The sequence below is a fragment of the Peromyscus eremicus genome, chromosome 6 (genome assembly GCF_949786415.1).
Source record: "Peromyscus eremicus chromosome 6, PerEre_H2_v1, whole genome shotgun sequence".
Classification (NCBI taxonomy): Eukaryota; Metazoa; Chordata; class Mammalia; order Rodentia; family Cricetidae; genus Peromyscus; species Peromyscus eremicus.
In genome coordinates this window covers 12,050,767-12,073,574 of record NC_081421.1, presented here as the reverse complement: position 1 = coordinate 12,073,574, position 22,808 = coordinate 12,050,767, and the positions used below count along the sequence as shown (strand labels likewise).

At 49.6% G+C, this 22,808-nt stretch overlaps 1 protein-coding gene across 6 annotated transcripts in view; it reads left to right on the top strand.

Annotated features, from left to right (window-relative positions):
• Nucleotides 1–573: 573 nt before the first annotated feature.
• Jade1 (jade family PHD finger 1) overlaps nt 574–22,808 on the top strand; it is a 66,201-nt gene continuing 43,966 nt past the window's right edge. The window contains exons 1-2 of one of the 6 annotated variants that reach the window (XM_059265157.1): nt 574–733; nt 2,264–2,321. In XM_059265157.1, coding sequence (XP_059121140.1) covers nt 581–733; nt 2,264–2,321 — 211 coding nt within the window. In that variant the 5' untranslated portion in view covers nt 574–580. Of the gene's footprint in view, nt 734–1,891; nt 2,062–2,263; nt 2,322–8,303; nt 8,589–9,527; nt 9,689–20,045; nt 20,200–22,808 lie in introns of those variants that run through there. The other 5 variants (XM_059265158.1, XM_059265159.1, XM_059265160.1 and 2 more) reach the window with 5 other exon arrangements.

Below are 22,808 nucleotides of genomic sequence, written 5' to 3'. Positions count from 1 at the left end.
CCAGGGGCTGAGGTGGAGCTCCACCCTAGGCATGAATGAACAATAGTGTCAAATTTGGTGAGGTCCAAAAACTTAAGCTCAAGAGACTGTCCTGGGATCTTCCTTCTTCCTTCCTTCCTTCCTTCCTTCCTTCCTTCCTTCCTTCCTTCCTTCCTTCCTTCCTTCCTTCCTTCCTTCCTTCCTTCTCTTTTTTTTTTTCGAGACAGGGTTTCTCTGTGTAACATCCCTGGCTGTCCTGGAGCTCGAGTTGAGACCAGGCTGGCCGCGAACTCCCTGAGATCCGCCCGCCTCTGCCTCCCAAGTGCCGGGATTAAAGGCGTGCGCCACCATCGCCCGGCTGTCCTGGGATTTTCCTAGATGTCAGTGTTAGTTCTGTCTATCTCTTTTTGTGTCTTTCTCTCTGTGGCTGACCCACTGTTTTTTCAGAAAGAGTGCGTGTAAGGAGGAGTAGGAGTTCGGCTCCATTTTGTATTCAGAAGTACGGGCAAGGAGTCTGTAGCCAGAGAAGTGGAGGGTGGAGTTGGAGGCCAAGAAGGGCGGCGGGGAGGGGCTTCGGAGCTTGGGGGTGGGCAGGTGGGTGATGTGGTGTGTGGAAAGGTCAGCTCCTCCCAAGGTGATTGAAAAGAGCCTGCTGGGAAGATCACCTGCACTTTGGGTACTGGAAGACAGGAGACATCTTGTCCAGTGGCCTGCTACCTCCGAGGAAGCCAGGGACTCCGCTCAAACTACTGAGGTTGGTGGTACAACTTGGAGATGGGTCCCGGGGAGAAGGGGAAATTGGTTAGGGAAATGAGAGTGGCTTCTGGGATTGTTGAGGTGGAAGGTAATGCCTATATCCTAGAACCAGGGAGCCGTAGATCTCCGGCGGTCGGCACCGCCCTGTGACTTCCTTCCCTTTCTCTTCCCTCCCGCTTGCTCCACCAACCTTGTGTGTGTGTGTGTGTGTGTGTGTGTGTGTGTGTGTGTGTGTTTCAAGACAGGGTTTCTCTGTGTAGCTTTGGAGCCGGCCTTGGATCTCACTCTGTAGACCAGATTGGCCTCCAACTCAGAGATCCGCCTGGCTCTGCCTCCCAAGTGCCGGGATTAAAGGCGTGCGCCACCATCGCCCCGCCGCTACCAAGCTTTTGAGACAAGGTCTCTGGTAGTCCAAGCTGGTGGAACAGGCATTGAAACTGAGATGAGATGGAATTTGTGACGCTCCTGCCTCTGGGCCCCGAGCACAGGGGTTGCAGGCACGAACTACACGTACTAATCCGTGCTGTGCAATGGATGGGACACAGGGGTTTGCGTCTGTTAGGCAAGCACTGTCCCAACCGATGCATCTCCAGCCCCACGATTCTCTCCAGAGCTGCTTCCGGTCCAAATTCAGCCGTAAGGGACGCTAATATCTTAGGATTATTCCAGAAGACTCCTCAGGAAGACCGCGGAGCTTTGCAGCTTGCTTACTCGGCCGCGTGTCTAGCCTAGGCCTCAAACGATCTAGCTCATCCGCCTACAGCCACAGCCTGTTCCTCTCCGGGCTGCACCTCTGCCCCCGCTGTGCCCTCCGGGACCGCGCTCCTCGTCCTATCTCTTCTCTAGGTGTTTGGGATGTCTAGAGGTCTAGGTTGGTGTCACGTAGCAGCCTGGGCCTGACCCTCCTGCAGCAGAACGGAACTTGCAAGGGCGTGGTTGACCCGTCCGGTTTGCCGCTGTAGGCCCTTGGCTTAGAACTCGATGACCATCACACACAGGGAGGAATACTCGGCTCCCCAAGAGTCTTCACCAACTTCTTTTTAGCGCTGGCACTCAACTCTTGCCCAACCTAGATGCCTCAGGAAAGCGCTCTCTCCCGCTCGCTCGCACTCGCTCGCCCGCGCACCCCCCCCCCCCCCATCCCGGAAAAGTCTGTCACACCAAGACTTCGCCTCCTTTGTTTCATCATCATTCAAGCTAGCTACTAGGAGATGGCTGCCCGTAGAGCTTTCCTTCCTCTCCCAACTCCCAGCCAGCTCTTCCTCAGAAAAGGAGGAACCTGTGCAGTATTTTCATTTGCTAACGAAGTGGGCTCAGGCCATTAAGGTGTATGGTGGAAGAGAGGGACAAAATGGAGCTCCCGGGGGAAGGCCTGAGGAGACCACGAAATGGCTACTCCAGAGGGCCCCAGGAGGCCCCGGGGGCGGAGTCTGTGGGAGGAGGAGCCCATTACCTGGGAGGCGCCTGGACCCAGTTCTAACTGGATTCAGCCGCCGCCCCAGCCGCCATTTCTCCTCTGCTTCTCCAGGCGAGCACCCCTGCCGTGACCCCGGACCCCGCTGTGTCAGCGCACCCTTCGAGAAGAGGTAGGAACACCGAGAGAACCCACGACGGGTGGGAAGGGTCGGAGCCCTCGGCAATGCCTTGTTTCCTGGGTGGTCAGCCTGCCCTCTCCCAACCATGACCACTTCCCCACCAGACCCCCTTCATCTCTTCTCTGCAAGGACCCCCTGCCTCCATTCCCGACTTCAGACGGCCCTGCCAGCCTTTCCGTTCTCCATCCTCAAGTCACAGGGTTCATGAAAAAAACCTAGCACTCGGGAGGCAGAGGCAGGCGAATCTCTGTGAGTTCGAGGCCAGCCTGGTCTACAAAGCGAGTTCCAGGAAAGGCGCAAAGCTACACAGAGAAACCCTGTCTCGAAAAACTAAAAAAAAAAAAAAAAAAAAAAAACCAAAACCAAAAACAAACCAAAAAACAAACAAACAAAAAAATTAATGTTTGGCTGGGTGTTGTGGTATAGTCTGTAATCCCAGCTTCTGTAGAGGCTGAGGTAGGATTGTGAGTTCAAGGCCTGAACCGTAGAGTGAACCCTAGACCAGCATGGACAACTTAAATGAGACCCTGTTTCAAAATCAAAAGTAAAAATAGGACTGGAGATGTAGTCCAGAGGCAAGGCCCTGGGGTCTATCCCCAGTTAGGTTGGGGGTTGGGAATGAATATTAGACCTCCATCTTCCTCTGAGGAATGAAAAATAGACCAGACAATTCGGAAAACACTTGGTTAGATTGTGAGGAGCGGGGGCAGGAACTACACAAGTGGTTCTCTCTGTGTAACCCAGTCTGGCTCTCAACTCATGATTACCCTGCCTCAGCCTCACAACGACAAGAATAACTGGTGTGCACCACCATTCCTGGGTTTCATGAGATGATTTCTGAAACACCAGTGGGTTAGTATTACTGAGAGGCTGGATTTAACTTTCTAAATCCTCAGGCCTGAGTGGAGTCAACAGGAATGGGTTTCTGGCTAGTCCTCAGTGCTCCTTGATGCTAGGGCTGGTTAGTCATCGCCTTTTCTAGTACTAAGATAAGGATGTATGGCAGATTATAGTCCTTTCTCAGAAAAAAGAGCCGATAGGGTGGCACACAAAGGTTTTGGAAGTCTTAAAGGTGGTAATCAAAAAGGCAGATAATTGAGCTTGATGATAAAAATTTCAGACATTTCCACAGGCTCAGGCTCCTGAGGTCCAGGGACTGTGAAATGTCCAGCAGAGAAGTATGAACAGAGGTGGTTAAAGACTGGAAGTTAACAAGCACCCACCAAATGGAAGAACCCTGAGCAAAAATGAATACTGTAGGTTAAAAGGATGTTTGACATCATTCCAATTTCAGGAAAATGGCATCAAAAACAAAAAACGTGGCAAGATTTACAAAAGTTACCTCTAGGATTGCATTTCTTTCATATTTCTGAAGTTTTAAAGTTCAGTGATGTTTATAGATATTAGATGACTTTGGTTATTTTGGACCCCCTCAGCCTTGGTCATTTGTACCTGGCTGGATGAAGTTATTCACATCTTCTCCCATTTCAGACTTATTTTTCTCTGACATACTGTATTAAAACTATGAAGCACAGCAGAGTTAAAGCGACCAAAACAGCAACAACAGAGAACAGAGAAAAGGAAAAATCTTGAGAAAAAACAAACAAACTGTAGTTGGTACCTCTACCAACAAAAGTGTTGTGGGTGGGTATTGGGATTATCAGTCATCCCATAGTTGAAAACTGTCACAACCTGTGTGGAACGGCCATAGGTGTTCAGGAATGGTGATCTCATCTTCTAGGCGAGCCAGGGAACTCTAGTCCAGTCTCTCACCCTACCATCTCCTGCTTCTTCGCTTAGGTTTTAGACAGGAACTAAAGACGGTTCTTGACTTGTTAAGAATCCTATACACTCATTCTGCTATGAAAATAGAGCCCTCCTCCATGTAAATATAATCCAAATAAGTTAACAAAGTGATCCTTGTCAATTACGTAGTGGTCAAGATTATTCTCAAAAATCCCTTTTGTAACACCATTTAAGATACAAATCAAATTTAAAGTAAAAAAAAAAAATACGAATGACCTTTAGACTGTATCCTATTCTATCTAAGACTGATCTTGTTAAAAAAAAAAATCTGTGTCATCAGACATACCAACTGGCAGCAAGGTTTGCCTGTAGGACTTTCTCATTTACCTCCCTGAAGGAATGAGGATGCACAGGACTGCCTCTTGTTTCGGACACACACAGTGCCCTTTTTTGGTAGTACTAGGAATTGAACCCAGGGCCTCATGAGTGCCAGGCCCAAGCTCTGCTACCAAGCTGTATTATCCTGAAATACGAACAATTCAGCTCTTGCCAAGGCCTTTGAATTCTTGACCTGAAGAGAAGTACACACATGAGATGACCCAGTGAGTGTTCAGAGAATTCATTATGTATGTTTTTCTTCACCAGGAGTAGGAATACAAATATCCAAGTTTTTATCTTATTAAAAAAAAATCCACTAATGTGGAAGAACATGGCCGAGTGGTGTCTGACTAGGAATGGAAGAGGTATATGGCATTGCATTAGCACATGAAAACGTATCTGCTAGGAAAGGAGCATCTTGGGACTTCTACCACACTTTGTAGCAATTTTCTTGAACACCATTCCGTCTCTGATAACACAGAGGGAATTCACAGAATGTTCCAGAGACTAGGCAATGGTGATCTGGATGATTTGGCGAGGGGAGAGAGAGAGAGGAAGTTCATTTTCCGAATTGTCAGTTTCGCACTTACACGCTTACAGGGCTGTCTGCGTTACTCAGAGCAGACCATGTCATCGCCTTTCCCAGATTAGAGGGCAGTTAGTTGTATGAGAATTTCCTTTGCGGGCTGATGGCAAAAGGTGTCCATTATTTTAAGAAATGCCAACTCTGATTGTGAATGACAATTTTTTTTAACCTGTTTCTTGTGGTTTCGAGTTGTCCTCCATTTCTTCAAAGAATTATCACTTTTGTAAGTTTGTTAATCAAATTAGGTAGGTGTGGTGGAGCATAGCTCTATCCCAGCACTGGGGAGTCAGAAGCAGATGGATCTCTGTGAGTTCCAGGTCAGTCAGGGCTACATAGTGAGACTGCATTTCTTCCCCTCCCCCAAAGTCGCTAATCATCAAATGTTAATGAGGAAAGAGACCGTTAGATATCATCATTCCTCCTATCATCTCGGGTGAAAACATGGTCCAGCGATTTCAGTCCTGAGTCCTAAAGTGGTTGGTGGGGCGTTTCCTACTTCCGGGGAGGGCAGTTAATAGCCTAAGGTACTGCCTCAGTTGAGTATCCCAGACTAGTCTTGAACTCCTGATCCTCCTGCTTCTATTTCCGGGATTGAAGGTGTGTATCAGCATCTGTCTTTCTTTCTATCTATCTATCTATCTATCTATCTATCTATCTATCTATCTATCTATCTATCTATCTATCTATCTTCTGTGTGGTCATGGGGATCAAATCCTGGTCTTCCTGCTTGCTAGGCAAACACTCTGCCAGCTGAGCTACACTCTCCAGCCCCTGACCATATTCTGAATCTGTCATAATTGACAGGATGTTCTGGCCACAACCTCTGTATTGTGGGGAGTTTGTGTGCCATTTTACATTTTTTGGCCCTCTACTAATTTAATGTACTTTGATTTTATTGTGTGATGTTTTAGGCATGAGACCAGTCAGAGAAAAAGCAAACAAGCAAATCAGTGGTTTTATTTTATTTTTAAAAATATCCTTCGGTTTATTTATTTTATGCATATGGTATGAGTATTTTACCTGTGTATATGTGCCTAATAACCATGGAAGTCAGAAGAGGATGTTGGATTCCCTGCAAGTGGAGTTACAGGTGGTTGTGAATTGATGTGTGTGGCTGATGGGAACAACCCAGGCTTCTTCATGTTGAGCAGTCTCTCCAGGCCCCAAACAGGTTTTTAAAAAAGTGTTTATTTGTGATAGAATGAGTAAAGGCTGGCTGGAGCTTAGAATGGTGGCAGTCGGGGTTTGTCATGGAGAGACGATGACGAGGTGGAGATGGTGGGGGAAGCAGAGGGCTCCTTTGAAAGCCTACTCCTGTACTCCCGCTGGGCTTTCTCATTTCTCTTTGTGTGTGTGTGTGTGTGTGTGTGTGTGTGTGTGTGTGTGTCCCCTCCTCTGTACTCTTTCGATGAACTACTTCCCCAGCCTGCTTTTTACTTTTCATTTTGAGACAGGGTCTCACTGAGTTGCCTAGTCTGGCCTTGAACTCACCCTATATATAATAGGCCGGACAGGTCTCGAACTTGATAACCTGCCTCTGCCTCTCTGCTAATTTAATGTACTTTGTACATTAAGTAGCTGTGATGACAGGACTCTACTACCAGGTCCAGCTCATCTCGTTCCTCACACAGTTCTCCAGTTTAAGGGCCAAGCTTTAACATCATTCTATTACCCAGGGGGGAAAAGTGAGGCATAGAATAGAGAAGTTCCAAACCCCACTCCATGGCCACACAAAACAAGCAGGCTATGGAGTAGAACCAGATCCAATCCAGGATCTCTGTGGTGTGTGTGTTGTGAAGTAATAGTAACTGTAGGCCACTCAGAACCAGTAAGAGTCCCAACCATCCTTAGCATAGTGCCTCAGCCGTTCTGAGCAGGACTGAGTGAGCCCAGCGGCCCTTCTACCAGGGAGTGAGTCTTTATGCTTCGTATTAAGGGAATGGGAGAGGACGAAAGAAAGAGCACACAGATAGTTAGGATTTCTGCTGCTTTACTTTGTTTCCTGAAAACAATTGAAAGGCACAGTTAGGTTTATTCTCTGATTTATCAGACTATGATGTTCTGCATGTATGACTGTGTGAATCAAACCTGTTTTGTTCAGGACTATGGTTCCAGTGCATAAACATGTCTTTTGGGTTCAATATCCGATTTTGTAATTAATAATCATCGTTCCTATTTACTAAATGGGAGTTTTAATGTGTATTTTCTCCCTTTGGATGTTGAATGTGAAATATGTATATTTCCTCAGGGTCTCCATGAAAATAATTATTCTCTATATAAAAGTTAGCTTGTAGTATGTGAAAAACCAACAACCACTCATTTTTAAACACATGAATCAACATGAATCTTTGGCGACTGCTTTTATTCTGGTCTAAAGTTCTAGTTTTAGCATTAGTCCTAGTCCTATTTGGAAGGAGGAAATATCCAGTTCTGACCAGAATGCTCTGTAACATAAAAGTAGTGACAGTTTACAGAGGATGGTTTTCTTTTAGGGTATTAACGCTAATTTGCGATGAGTTCAGTATGAATTTAGGTAAAGCTGGCGTTCCCCCTTCCAGAACTGGATTGTCTGTGCCTAAAACTGTCATTCGAATTAGCAGCTCCTTCAAACCTGTTACTACAAAAACAACTATTTTGTTATTCGGCCTAAAAATAAAACATTCCACCCTAACCATAGTTTAATAACCACCTTATTTTTAATCGACCTGATTTAAAACTAATTTTCAAGAAATGAATTTCTGCATGTCGCCCGGAGTTGGAACTGGGACAGCAGTTTGGAGGGGGTGATTTTAAAAACCTCTCCCTGCTAGGAGACACCTGAAGGGCTTGGGCGGGGGGGGGGGGGGGGGGCTCCCGAAGTGGGTGCAGGGGGCGAGCCCCGCTGGCTGCAGTCAGGACCCGAAGAGTTAACGGGAGCGAGCCCCCGCCAGCGGCTCCCCGCCCCACGGTCCCCACCCTCTCCTTTTGGCTGGGGATTAAAGTGCTCCCCCCTGTGGCAGCAGTGACCCAGAAATGAGTCTGCGTCCCCTCGCTTCCTCCGCCGCCAGCCGCACGCCCGACCGGGAGGGCCTGGGCGCGCCGGGCCGGCCGAGCGCGCGGGCGACAGCAGGGGCCCGCCCGGCTCCCCGCGCGGCCTCGGTGGCCCGGACCCATGCGGCACGGCGCGCAGCCCGCGGAGGCCCAGCCCGTGCGCAGCAGGTACGCGGGGGCGGAGGCGCGGGGGCGCGCGGGTCGGGGTGCGCGTCTCAGGCCGCGGCCGCGGCGGCTGCAGGACGAGCCGAGAGGCTCAGCCATATTTGATGGTTTTGTTGCTTTGCTCGGGAGTTCTCGGGAGTAATGTAATGCCGAAGGTCGCTGCCTAGTGGAAATAATATAGTACGTCATTAATATGGCGCCAAAAGATTGGGCTGTGGATCTGTAGCGCGGAGGGAGGAGGCGGCCGCCCGCGCCGCGGCACTATCCCACCAGCAACTTGGGCATCGCCGGGCGGGGGCCGGCGACGAGGCCAGGATGGCCGCGGAGCCCGAGAATTGATCGGTGTCGGATCAGTAAGTTCTATTCCGATTATTATTGTTATTTTTAATCGGAGGAGGGCGAAGGCTTAGAGCTTTTCCTTTTAAATGTGCGAAGAACATGAGGTTTTCAGGTGATTCATCAAACGTTTTCAGCAGCAGAAACCCAGTTTAGTTTATACATTTAAAAAAAAAAAAGCCAAAGTGCCTTAGGCTGCATGAAAGTGGAAAGCATAGTAGCAACTTGGTAGACAGATGGTTATGGCAGAGCGCAGGTTCGCGTACATATATGATTCCAGAGTGTGTGACAGTGTGTGTGGGGGGGAAGGAGGGTATGAAGGTATGTTTTTCCAAACATAGGTGTGAGGGGGTACATCGGTGTGAAGTGGCCGCAGCCCTGGTTCTTGTCACCGCGTCACCACATGTCCAAAATATTCATTGCATCAATTCAAGGACAGTGAGAAGGGGGCGAAGGAAAGCTTGGCAATTAGATTTTTCTAGAATGGGTTTCCAATGATGAGACCTTTTACTTCCAGCGAGACTGCTTATAAAGTGTAAAAGACTTCATCGGTGGAATTGGGAAGGACTTCATCGGTTGAGCAAAGTACCTATTAATCATGAACTTAAAACGGATTGCAGATTGCAACCTTTGGCACCATCTGCAAATTGTGGGGGTGGGGTCTCTGGGTCTCCTCGCTGCTTTACGTGCACATGCACATGCGGTGTGCACCCCAGGACTGCAAGTTGCAAAATCTTCCCGGTGCACGTGTCTGGTGCCTGTGAGTGTGTTTGCGAGTTGGGTGCTGTTGTTCGGTAGCCAGTAGGCTTTCCGGGTCGGCTCGGCGTGGGCTTGCAAATGCGGGAGAGGGATGGAATGTGGAATGCTGACCGGAGAACCGAATCCTTTCGGAACGGTCCCATTTGCTGGAGAAATTCGATACCTTCCACCTCCTACCCGCCCCCCCCCCCCGCCCCCGCCGCCCGCCTTCGGGCAGGAGGCGGGGCCGAGGACGCCGCTGCTGCTCAAAGTGGCGGAGCGCGGCGGCGGGAGGCAGGTGCACAGCACCGCCGGTGGGGGTGCCTCAACTTCCGCGGGCGTTTAAATAGCAGCAGGGCTCCCCTCCCACCGGTAATAGGTGACCTGGCGGCCGCGGGCGGCGGGGGAAGGGACCGGGGATGCCGGGGCATGAGCCTACGCGGCACGTGGGCAGGTGCTGGTTGGCCCCGGGGCCAACTTTTGCAGCCCGCCCTCCTGTACGGACGAGAGGCGGCGGGCGTAGAGACGGGGCCGGGCGGTGGCCCCAAGGCGGCTCCCTGTCGCGGCCCGAGCGTCGTCTAACGGTCCCAGGCGCTCCAGGTCCGCGCGGGGGTGGCCCGGCCCCGTCCCCACGCCGGAGCCCCGCACAAAGCCCGCGGCGCGGGGTGGCCGCCGCCCGACGCCGTCCCTGTTCCCGCGCCGTGGCGGCCGCAGGCGTTTGTTTGTTGCTTGCGCGCCGCCCTGCGCGCCGGATGGCTTCCTGTGACAGAGGTGATCCACAGTTTCCAGAACTGTCTGGGGGCGGGAGCGCGAGCCGAGCCCGCCGCGTTGCTCTGCCGCCGCTCTGCTGCTCCCCGGGCCCGCGGGGAGGCCGGGGAGGGACGGCGTAGCCGTTTGCAGCGGCGCAAGTGGCGTGCGGACGCGAGGGAGCGTTTGATTTGCAACTGGGGCCGAGCGGATTGGTGCAGCTGGCGGCGGCGGGCGGGAGCGGCGGCGGGGGGTGGCCACTTTCAAACGCCGAGGGCGGCGGCGCGGGCGCGGGGCCGGCTGCGCCGCGGGGAGGCGGTGTCATCCCCGCACCGGGGCCGGAGTTACTTTCCCCTCCTCCCGCGCTGTTGTTCCTGTCGCCTCGGGAGGAGCGAGGGGGCGGCGCCGCGCGGTGCCGGGCCCTGCGCTGGGCGGGCGGGCGAACGGGAGGGCGGCCGGGATGCCCGCGGTCCACGGCCCCACCCCGGGTCTCCAGCCGGCCTTTCCACCCCACCAGGGTCTTCCCCAGCCCGGGTGCGGAGCCCTGCACCCCTTGTTTCCGAGGCTCTTTTCTCTCCCTTCCCCCATACTCCCCACTTTGCAACCCCTAGAGCTTCCCTCTGCGGGCCTCCCCACTTCCGACCCCCCAATCCTGGGTTCGGGGCCTTCGATTCCGACCTCTCATTCCCTGGCCCGGGTCCCCTCACACATCCGAGACCCTTAGTCTGACCGCCTCCGTGGCCCGCGGCTTCCCGGGCTCCGCATCCCTGCTCCCCGCTTGGGCTTCACACCCGGGCTCCCCCTTCTGGGCGCGCGGGGGCGACCGCACTCCCGGCGCCGGTGAATTGCTGCCAGCAAACAACAACAAAAAAGCGGGCGATTTAAATGTGCCTTTGAATCCAGTTAGAGCTCGTCATCTCTGGGGGACCCGTTTAAAAGCAGCTTTAGGTGACTTTCTAGAAACGTGGTGGCGAAGGTCTTCCGCCCTTGTGTTGACCGGGGCCTGGAGGGGATTTAAAATTTCCTTTTGTGAAATGTTAGTTTTGGCTTGGCGATGTAGCTCAGCTTGTAGGAAAGTGGAAGAGGACCAGTGGGGTCCCCATTCCCGGGAAAGTTTGTGGGGTTCTTTCCCTAAGGCTCCCTTAGGTGGAGTGTTTTTCCGTTTTAAAATACCTGCGGTGGAGGGTACCTCTCTTGGCTGCTTGTTGCTTAAGGCTAGTACCTTTCAAAGCTAATGAACTAGTTTGAAGACACAGGGAATAATTTTCCCGAAAGCCGATGTAAGCAGTGATTCATCTGTGGTTAGACCACACTAGTTAGGAGAGAACAGCGTCTACCTGGAGAAAGGAGGGTTCATTGGGCTTACCCCTTACCGCTTGGGATTTCTCATGGGTACCAGCCGATCACATCTTCAGGGGAGGTGACGTTCTCTGCAGCTCAGACTTTTCAGTCTTTTTTACCCCAGAGATTTTAGTCCCATTCACTATAACCCTTTTACACATTTTAAAAACCTTATTACATTTAATATTGTAGGACTGTGGTTGACTAGGGTACTGTCACAGAAAACTGAAAAACGTGGGTGAAGGGGAGGCTGTACTGTGTCTGGTTAGATTCAAACCTATATTAAATGATATAAGTGGCCTCTTCAAAATGTCGAACCACAAGTGAGTTTTAGCTTGGCCGCCTGCATATGAATATAGCTCCCCTGCCCCAATTCTGTCCCGGAGTCTGGCATTGTTATCAAGTACTGAAGTTAAAAAGACCATTTTTTGAATGTCTGGTGTTTTATGCTCATAAAGTTTACATATTTTTGTAAATGTATTTGACTTGGAATTTCATCTTCTAGAACATACATTTTCCAGCTAATGTACCGTTTCCCCACATCTTTATGCCCATGCTAGCAGAGTGAATGGTTGCTCCCAGAATGTGCAGCAGAACTTGAATTTCATTCTACTTTCGAGTCCTATGCTGCTTCCTAGCACGGGGATTTTAATTGTCGGAGAAAGCTGGGTGGGGACTGTAGCGAAGAGGTAGAGCTGCTTGCCTATGCTGCGCGAAGTCCTGGGTTCAGTCCCCCAGCACAGCCAAATGGGGAGTAGGGTAGCCTTTCCCCTACCATGGCTTGAAGCTTTGTAGCCTATAAAAAGCTTTACTCTGGTTACCAAGGTTGCAAGAGTAGGTGGACAGGGAAGGTCATCCCAAGTGGTAACAGACCAGGGAAGGAGTTTAAGGAATTGTCATTTAGAAGCAAAGCTTGTCCAGCCCAATGATGTGAGGAACTAAACATGGAGATGCTTCACGTGCCCCACAGGTGGTAGAGGGATAGCCCTTGGGTTAAGAAGTTATTGGGCAGTGGTCTTACATGTTGATACTGAGGAATAAGACACATGGCTGTCACCAGAAGTCACCACTGGGTCACTGGGTCACTGCACAGATGATGTTTTTGTGTGTGTATGTGCTTGAATCAAAATAAGGTTTACATGCATACCTTTAGGGCACTTTCCCCGTTCTATAGCTTGGGTACACAGTTTCATTGATTTCTAAGGCATACTTGGTTTCTTCCTTTGACTCTGATGTGTCAGAAGGCCAGCTTTTTTGAAACCACTGGCCTTGAAGGACCATTGCATCTGGACCTAACGTTTTGACAAAATACCTGAGCGAGGTGAGCTTTTGGCCATGAAGTTAATTGAGTTAAAACTTCAATTCAAACGTCATCATTGCAGTTTGGAAGTTTTAGATTTGGAAATCATCTGTTTGAAAAGTACTTGAAGGAAGTGTGGTTGTCTGATGTGTATATGCTCAGATTGCCCAGGAAAAGGGTTGTTGTACGTTTCAGTTGTGAGGCGGCTGGAATAGCCTGTGCTGTTCTTGGATGGGGATTGTGTCCTTGTCAGGGTTGGGGTGAGGAGGAGCTAGATGACTGTCTATAACTCCCCACGCCCTCCACACGGCTCTCCCTGGTGGTTTAGTATTAAGGGCATCTGCTACATCATTACAGTGGTCTGTCAGAGTTGGCACTGTTTTCCCACAGGTGTATAGATTGGGTCGTCTCTAAAGGTTGTTGGGACATTGCAGGCAACAGTTGAGTGGTTTGAAACGGCATTGAGAGGCTTGTCTCGATAGAAGCACTGAGCATCCTAAAGGCCCCCTTGTCTGGGCTCTCACCTGAGGAAACTGGCGCTGTGCACAGTTTTCTCTCCTCACTCCCTCCCTTTCCCTCATGGTTCTGGAGATTGCTTGGGAGTCCTCACTTCAGAAAGCGTGTGAGCCTCATAACAGCATTAATTAGCGAAGTAGTTTTATTGTGATTCCTTGTTTACCTGTTTGCTGTGTAGATTTATTTTCTCCCTTTTCAGGCTCTTGCAGCATTCTGGTCATGCATCTAGAAGTTTAGGGCTGGGTGAACACCTCAGTGGGACAGTGCTTTTCCCAGTGTGGTGTGACTCTAGGCTCAGCAAGGAAGTATGAAATGTGGGTGACTGCTATGTTTGTTAGCTACTGTGTGGCTATTTCATTTATTTTCCCCTGTGTTGGGCATTGGACCCAAGGCCTTTTGAATGCTAGGTGGTAAGTACTCTACCAGTGAAACCTTCCAGCCCCTGGTACTTTCATGTTTGTGGAATGTATCTTGCACTGAGATTTAGTTGAAAGTGTCTTGTCATTTCTTGGACATTTTTTGAATGAAGTTAGGCCTGTGAAGTAGGTGTATGTTTTGATTTTTTTTTGGGGGGGGATCGGTTGGTGGCACTGCTGGGGAGGTACTCTGCCTTCTAACTGCAGGCTTGGCCCTAAAGGCCCTTCGGCCTGCACCTGACTGTGACACTCAGATTTAGCAGGGTCTGTGTTAGACACTAACACAGGCCCAGGACTTGAGTGATGACAAGGGAAGTTTCTACTCTACCCGAGCAACAGAAGTGAAATACTAGACTTGGAACGGACCGCCTGGCCCCGGGGGAGGGGCTGTACATTTTCATCTTTGACTCCTTTATTAACACTAGACCGGGGTAGGCACTGTGCGTTCAACAGATGTGCAGAGACCAGTTTTGGTTTTTCTTCCGTGTTGGGGAAGAGCCCCTGGGCGTCTTGTGGTCTAAGCAGGTGTTCTACCTCTGAACTAAAACCACAGCCCCAACACCAACCACACTTCCCTTACTCTAAAACTAGACCCGTCTTTATTTGCCTTGTTGCTTTAGGCTCTTGAGGTAAAGACATAGTAAAGTGACTGAGACTGTCGAAGTCTCTTTATTCTTAGATTACTTTACAGTTCAGTGCTGAGGGTGGAATTCAGAGTCTCACACATGCTAAGCACTCCTCGAATCACTGAGCCCCACCTCCCACCTGTCCTTTAAGTTTGGGTTATCACTTTAGGTTCTTTGGGGCTATTTGCCAAGGAAATTAAGCCACAGTTTGCTCTCGTTGAATGCACTCAATTGGAGTAACTGAAGCAATACCAAGCGTCGGCTATGCGAAGTTCCCTTAACCAAGACAGTTTCTGCACAGTTGTTTAAAGTGAAGGTTCCGGGGGTGGGGGGTGGGGGGAGAATTCAGGCTGAGGAGTACATTGAGTAGTTTTTATTTCCTTCCTACTCCAGGGTGACAGAGCAAGAAATAGAGCCAGCTTAGCAGCTTCTTGAGGCTGAAGTGCCTGGTTTGCGTCTGTTTAGCGCGCTCAGACCAAGTTTAAATTTTCTCCCTTGCGCAAGGCTCTCTTTCCACGGCTGGGCTCTGGGGCTGGTGGCTGGTACCTTGTGGGCTCCGGAGTCCCCTGAAAGGGTAGGAAGAACAGACTTGTCGTGTTCTCTTTCCGCGTTTGAACTCTGGTGACTTTGTAAAGGTTTCTCTCCCTTCCTCTGCCTTCTGTCCTTGCATTGCTGTCTGTCTGGAGCGCTTGCTTTTCTGTTGGCTGGAAAATCAGATAAGCGGTTTGTGGGAGGTTTTTCGTTACAGAGGGTCCACTGGTTCCCAGCAGGAGCCCGCAGGTTGGCCTTTGTGAGAACTTCACAGCATTTTGGAAGCCACCTGTGTCTCAGCTGCTCACCACATCCTCGTGTTTGTTTTCTGCCTGTTTCAGTCCATGACTTCTTAAGGACTGAGCATGTTGGATCCTTGAGTCTAAGCTGTAAGGTACCTGCCCAGGATCTGGTAATTGATTCCTCTAACCAGACGTACCGTTGCCAGCCTCCTGATGGATGGGAAGGGCCAGTAAGAACTTGGGTGAAAGAGCAGGGAATCGCATTCTAGGTTCTGTGAGCCAGGTTGGCCACTGCGGCTACTGCGCAGCTGTGTGAGAACCGCACGTGGACAGCAATTTGAATCTTGTATCATTTCCCCTTTACTGTTTCAGATATCTGAAAACAACCCATAATCGAAGCCCTATGGCAGGCTGGTGACCTCTTGCCTCACACTAAGACAGTGTTACCTGTCACCTAACACCCACAAAGCCCTGAGTTTGGTCCCAGCACCACATAAAAGTAGGCATGATGGTATGTGCCTGTAATCTCAACATTTAGGAGGTAGAAATTCAAGGTCATCTGAGGCTAAGGGAATTGGAGACCATTCTGGCATATATGAGACTGTCTTCAAAAAAAAGTTTGATAAATACATAGAGGCGGTCCTTCTTTCTTCCTTTATCTGTCACCTGTCAATCAATCATCTTCAACCTTAAATGACTTTACTGTGTAATTTCAGACTGGAGTAACACTCCATTCCATAGTATGGAATCAGTGTACTAGAGTTGTGGTTTTAGGCTCCCTCTTGAGGGATGCTGTATGCCTACATAGTCATCTGTGTGGATAAGGGGTCCCGAGTGAGCAACAAACACTCTGATTAGGTTCCTCCGGAGACGGAGGTGATGCCAGGCTGAGTGCATGTGTCCTGCCAAGCGGTCTGTGCCTGCTGCTCCGAGGGCTGGCTTCCTGTGGTGGCTGTGGAACTTCTAATGTACTCTTCCAGCTCGGCCTTGGTATGCTCCGCTGGGCGGAAAGGCAGTGGCACCCACCTTTCCCTTAGCTTGCCAGGAGCCATGCTTCATTTGACAGATTGCTGTTTGCATTGCACGCTGCTGGTCTGCTCCCTGATAACACAGTGTGGCTTCAGTCTTCTAGAGAGGCCGTTCTCAACCCAGCAGCCCTCCAGGGATCTGGGAAGCCCAGGGTCCAGGACCCTCCAACCTGGCAAGGGGGCTTTGGTTCAGCTTGTGCCTGTGCCCTCGCCTTGTGAATTCTCTCTATGCTGCTGGCCCTCTCCAGGATTCCATGTGCTCTCTCTAAAGTTGGGACAGTGCCCCCCATTTTTTAATCTCTGGAATCCGCTTCAGCTCTGCAGTTACGGCTTTACGGTTCCGTTTGGGAACTTTGCTGTAGCTGTGTAGTTGGGAGAGGCCTTCTGCTTGAGCCTCATGCTTTGCAGACCTTCTGCGAGGTTTTCAGACCATCTGATGTTTCTGCAGCCATCTCAGCACGGCGTGCAATTGTGATGAAGTGTTTGTTCTCACGTGCAACTTGTGATGTGACGTGCGTGTTCGCTAAGTGTGCTGTCTGTGTCTTGGGACACACACACTGTGAGTTTTTCTTGCTTTCTTTAGGACAGTGCTGTAAGGGTATTTGGTCCCTTAACATCGTTAGTGGTAACTGATCGCTTTTGACAATCGGCTCTAATCAAGGACCAAAGTTCCTCAGAAGCAGTTGCATGTCAATCTGCACAGCATAATTGTCATTAGTTGTTCGAGCCTGGTTTCTGCAAAGGCTGCTTTGTATAACCCCAGTAAGAACATCTGTTTGAGCATTTAAAAATCTTCAAGTTACCCCATACATACTGTATCTCTTGCCTTACTCCACTGAGGGTGCAGTGGTGGGTTTGGAATCCTTCCCTACCCTTACCTTGGTTCATTCATTCTTTGCTTAAAACGTGATTCTTTGATCTCCTAGTGTGACCCGTGTGATAGAACCTGGTTCAGAGACCTCAAGGCAGAATGGAATGGTAGCTTCTGAATGCTTTGGAAAATCAGCTTTTCTTCTGTGCCTTTCCTCCAGGAACTCTTGAGAGAAGTCTGTAGTGCCCCTGTCTGAGGCAGGACATACATGTGTGCTTTCTGTCGAGAGCGTGACTGGCCACTGCCCCCCTTCCCCAGAACCACCGTGGCCCTTTTCCGTTTTTCCGAAGTTGCCCTGGAGTATAGGGCATTGTCTGTATCTCTTGCCTTCCTCTTGTATATGTAAGCGGCCTCTTTCTTGTTGGAATTTTTATACCCGTAGCTTGCCTGCTTTAAGTCTGTACCAGCACATCCTCACATATGTGAGCACGTCTCACAGGAAGGGATTCCCTGTGGACGGAAATAGGGCTGGGACGGGTGAGGCCAGGGTGACTACTGGTGCTGTTTGGGTGTACATTCATCTACTTGCGTGTTAAATGAAGTTAAGATACATCATGGCACCAAGGCACCAGTGACCCACAGTGCTCCTGTCACAGCTGCTCTTACTCAGTTACCCCGCCCCCTTTTAGTTTTGTTTGTATAGCCCAGGAGGCCAACCTGGAACTCCACTTTATGTAGCCCAGGCTGGCCTTAAGCTCCTGTCTCCTTGTTTGAACCTCCTTTCTTGGCCTGCTTTGGTTCTGAGTCTTAATTGAGTGCTCAGTCGTAGACCTTGGGGGTTTAAAGGATTGTCTTAGGTGTAAGTTGTGATTGAATCGTTTATGAATTGGCAGGTGGGAGCAGCCTGTGATTTGTTCTGGAGCACTCATTTATACATTCCTTAAGAGTCTCCTCCCAGCTGCTTTTCCTGGCTTCTAAAATCCGAGTTCAAACTAATTGGTAAAGAATCCACGTGAGCTGGCGTTTACAGCTCCCGGGTGGTGGTAGTGTTTGCAACACTGGATACAAGAGCGGGTGGGTACCGCCGGCTCAGTTGTCCGAGTTCTCTTTCGGAGGATGTATTTATTGCTGACATCAACTCCGCAGCAAGGCCCGATAGTAGCTTGGGCAGCATTTTCTTTAAAGTTTGATATATGACATGCATTCTAAAAAGCTCATTTATTTTGGTAGAAATACTTAGATTGCAGTGCCTGTAAGTTTAACTGGGATCTAGTTAACTTCCTGATTGTTTTTGAATTAGATATAGCTAGATGTGCTATAGCTTCTCCTTTTGGTTAAAAATGGGAAATGTGGTGTAAGCTGTTGGCACCGTATTAGACTGAGCATATGGATTAATTTTGGTAAGTTGGATATTTTATGCTCTTTTGCTTTAAAAATTAAGATCAGATACCACTTGATTTTCTTTCACATTAATTTAGGGACAGGCAGACAGGTTTCACTGCGTACTTCTGGTTGCTTGGAAAGCTGTACCCTCCTCAGAACAAAAGAAGGTGGCCCAGGAGGAGAACAGGAAGTAATCTGTTGGGGGCTCATTGTTCAACTTGAGAGTCAGTTGTCAAGTAATCCTGAAATGTGTGAATGTGGCTAACAGAGTAGTTGACATGATTTCAGCTTTTTGTAAGGCCACCTGGTGTTTGAAAGCACATTCCTTAGGAGAGTATGTTTTAGTGACAGAATGGAAGGACACCAATACGTTTCACACTAGCATAACAGATGGTACTCCAGTGAAAGGTCAGTTAGATACCTGAGTGAGTGGTGAGTAAGGCGAGCAAGCCTGTGAGCATAGGCCACGGCCACGTGAGGGAACTCAGCCGTTATCCAGGAGGTAATCTCAGTGCATCATCCTGAACTGGGTGATATGATGGCTAAGGAAGTGTGTGGAGGTTTTAATTGAGTACCTTCTGGAACTTCTTGCCAGTGACATAAATAACAACGGAGACGTAGTGCATACAATTGACACTTTGAGGAAAAAGGCAGCCTTTTTGCATATGAGCCATAAGATAGTAAAGTCACTGGGGTGTGATCCGTATTAGAACTGTAGAGTTTATGGCCTGATAAATGGTCCCTGCTCGTTCCAGTCCTGGCTGGTCTGTCTCTTCTGTGAGTCCCTTTCCCAGGAATAGTGTTGAATAAACACCCCCCCACATTCTTAATCGTGGGTAAAATTCCTCCTCCTCTGTCCCCAGGGCCACTGAACTCAGTGACTCGAGCTCTGGGTCTATTTTAGGGCTGGTCAGTCAGCTGCTGGCCCTTTCATCTCACTGCTTGGCCACTTACTCAGTTTCAGTCAGAGGAAACTCAGGCTTGAAGGTTTTCGGGACCTTGCTCTCACTGTACAGACAGTAGCTTCCAGAGTCACCCCATCCAGGAAGGCAGCAGTCCACAGCTTGTTCACACTAGAGCACCCTCCCCCTGCGTGCAGTTCTGAGTTGATATGTAGGTAGTAACTGCTTTAGTCCACCTGAAAGAGAGGGTTGAGTGTGTTCTGTCCTCCAAGGAGGTAGTGCTCTGAACTCTCGCCACAGCTGGCCAGATGTCTTGGCGCATCTCACCTTGCAGTGAACAGAGATGCCAGATGGCTGCTTAGTGGTCCAGCCAGGTCTCTGGCCAGCTACCTCTCCTTAGCTCTCTAGGAAGGACCAATGATGGTCTCGCTGAAACCCGACTTCCTGGTGCTCTTCAGGAAATTCAGTCCCCAGTGCCCACTACCCAGAACTTCATCTAGCTGCTGTGTTTCTCACAGCAGGTAGACTCTGGGCTCCTGGACATTGGATTCCTTTAAGTCAGGTTTGGTGGCATTGTTAAAAAAAAAAGTCGCTGGGCGGTGGTGGCGCACGCCTTTAATCCCAGCACTCGGGAGGCAGAGGCAGGCGGATATCTGTGAGTTCGAGGCCAGCCTGGGCTGCCAAGTGAGTCCCAGGAAAGGCACAAAGCTACACAGAGAAACCCTGTCTCGAAAAAACCAAAAAAAAAAAAAAAAGTCACTATTCTGCAGAAACTGTAATCTTCGGGGGCACTCTATAGGGAGCACAGAGGGACACTATATGCTGGTCGGCAGTTACTCTTTGACCTCAGAGTGCTCTGGTCCTTCCTCTCTGTCCTTGTCAGTGTGTTAAAGGAGGAGATCTTGAGGGAGTAGGAGAAGAAAGGCCAGTGGAGCACATGTCACGTGAAAGCAGAAATGGAGACTGTTTGGAGGGAGAAGGGGACCAGCAAGAGGAGGCCGTTGAGAGGGGAGAATGGGGGCGCAAATAAAAACAAAGCATAACAACGTAAGTATGGAAGGGCCATAATGTAACCCATTGCTCTGTATGCTAATTAAAAAAACAGAAAGATAGGCTGGGAGGTGGTGGTACACACCTTTAATCCCAGCAGAGGCAGGCAGATCTCTGGTAGTTCGAGGCCAGCCTGGTCTACAGAGAGTTCCAGGACAGACAGCCAGGGCTACGAAGAAAAACCCTGTCTTGAAAAACCAAAACAAACAAATAAACAAACCCACCAAAAGATAAATGGGGGATGGCTCAGTGCTTTAGAGCACTGGCTTCTCCAGGGGAGTCAGGTTTAATTCTCAGATGTACAAGGCTGCTCACAAGTGTCTGTAACTCCAGTTCCAAGCGGATCTGACACCCTCTTCCGGTCTCCTCAGCCACCAGACACACAAGCAGTGGTGCACAGACATACATGTAAGCCATACACCACACACATGATATAAAAACGGAGAGTCCTGCTGAGTCAGTCCAGTAAAAGTCACCTGCCCTTATTTATGTTCGGGCACTAGCTCGCCTGGCTGGGCTTCTGAGCTAAGCTTACCAAGTCGATTTAGCTAGAAGCCCTTTCCCGAAGTTCCCTCAGAGGACTTGGCACGGGTCCTTCCTTGTTGCTCCACTGGGATGTGTGCTCTCTGGCCTTGACCACATCTTCTTCCCTCACTTCAAGACTCTTGCTGTGGTTCCTTCACAGTCTGCCATGGTCATCTCCTTGGAAAAGATTCCCCTTAATGTCTTTTCTTTTCAATTATTATTGTAGTTACATTTTTTTATTACAAGTGTGTATGTTCATGTGTCTGTGTGTGCATGTGTATGCATATATGTGCATTCATGTGCGTGCGTGTGTTTGTGTGTGTGTGTGTGTGTGTGTGTGTGTGTGTACATACAGTGCCTGCATGTGTGTGCTAGTTCTTTTTATCCACCATGCTCGTTCTGGGCTTCAAACTCAGGCCTCTTAGGACTTGGTGACAAGTGCCTTTACTTGATGAATTATCTTGATGGCCCCAAGTGTGTTTTTTTAAGGGAGGATCTCCTTATTGAGCTCTGACTGGCCTTAAGCTTGGAATCCTGCACCTGCCTCCTGAGTGCTTGGGATTACATGCATGTGCCACCATGTCCTGCTTGTTAACTGTTCAAGTAAATAATGATCTTGCACAGCAACTTAACAAGATCCAAAAGAGGAAAATTGCAGAGCTGAGTGGTGCAGGGTGAGCTGCATGGAGTTAGATGGAGGGTGATGTTTGACGTCTTTGAACTTAGCCCTGGGGAAGAGGGCAGCCGAGCAGCACCCTTGCCCAGGCTGAGACCTAGGACCCAGATGGTGGCTTTATGGCCAGAGGCCTAGCCCATCCAAGGTGCCGTCTTGGGGTTTCCAGGACGGATGCTTGGGTACAGGTGGGAAGGGTCTGAGAAGCGAGGTTTATTTTCTCCAGGGCAGGTTGCACTTTGGCCTTCAATGTGGACTCGAGAGGGAGATTTTTTGGTCTTGAGGACATCTGAGGGGCAGTTCATTTCCTGTCGGTTGTAGGGAGGGAACCTAGGTGTTTTAGTCTGTTTCCTGTTGCTACAGTGGAACACCTGAGGCTGGATAAGTTAAGGGCAGTAGATGTTTGTTTAACTTCTGGTTTGGGGGCTGGAAAGTCCGAGAATGAGGGGCTGCATCTGGAGAGGGCCTTCCTAAAAAGGTAGAAGATATTCCATGGTGAGTGAGCCGAACTGGCCAAATTCACTTCTGTGATACCCAGCGCGGAGGTAGAAGTATCCATCCAGTCATGAGAGTTCTGCCTCGGAATGTCTTCCATGAATCCCCACCTCTCCACACTCGCTCAGACATGTTTTCTTTTTCAAGGATGAATTCAAACCATAATAGTGGTGGAAGACCAAATCCATAATAGGGGGATTTGACAGTTACACAATGTCAATCATTAAACTCTGGCAATCACATATAAATAAGAAGGAATGTGTAGGAGCTGTTGCCATGGCTTAATTGTTAAGAGCACTGGCTGCTCTTTCAGAGGACCCGGGCTTGAATTCCAGCACCCACATGGTGGCTCACAGCCGTTTGTAACTCCAGTCCCAGGGGACCCCATGTCTTCTCTCATGATCTCCTCAGGCACCAGGCATGCATGTGGTGCACAGTCATATATGCAGACAGAAAACCCATACACACTCAATGAAAAAAGAAAAAAGGATTTCTACTGTAAAGGGAAACCCCAAGGTCTCAAGTATGGAGAGGGTGTCCCGAGTCATATGTAGAGATGTGCTTTCTGGCTACTTCACCTTGGTGTCGCTCCTTGACTCTTTGAACCTTCTGGGTTCATATAGACTCTTGTGTTCACCACTGTTGGGCACTAGGGATGCTGGATCTCTGTTGTTTGCCTGTATTCATTAAGTAGGCCAGAAGCTCCCCGAAGCCTGGCCCCGCCTGTTCAGGTCTTTGTGGGTGCCTCGCCTGCTGTTAGGTGTCTCAGCTGCCTTCTCTGGAGTGTTGTGAGTAGCCCTTTCAATTGATTATCACTTAGCTCCCTACCATCTGTGTAGGTAGCAATCAGCCAGTGCTCCCGAAGTCAGGGATAGTGACGCAGAGGCTCCTTCTTGCTCTGGCTTTTAGTGGA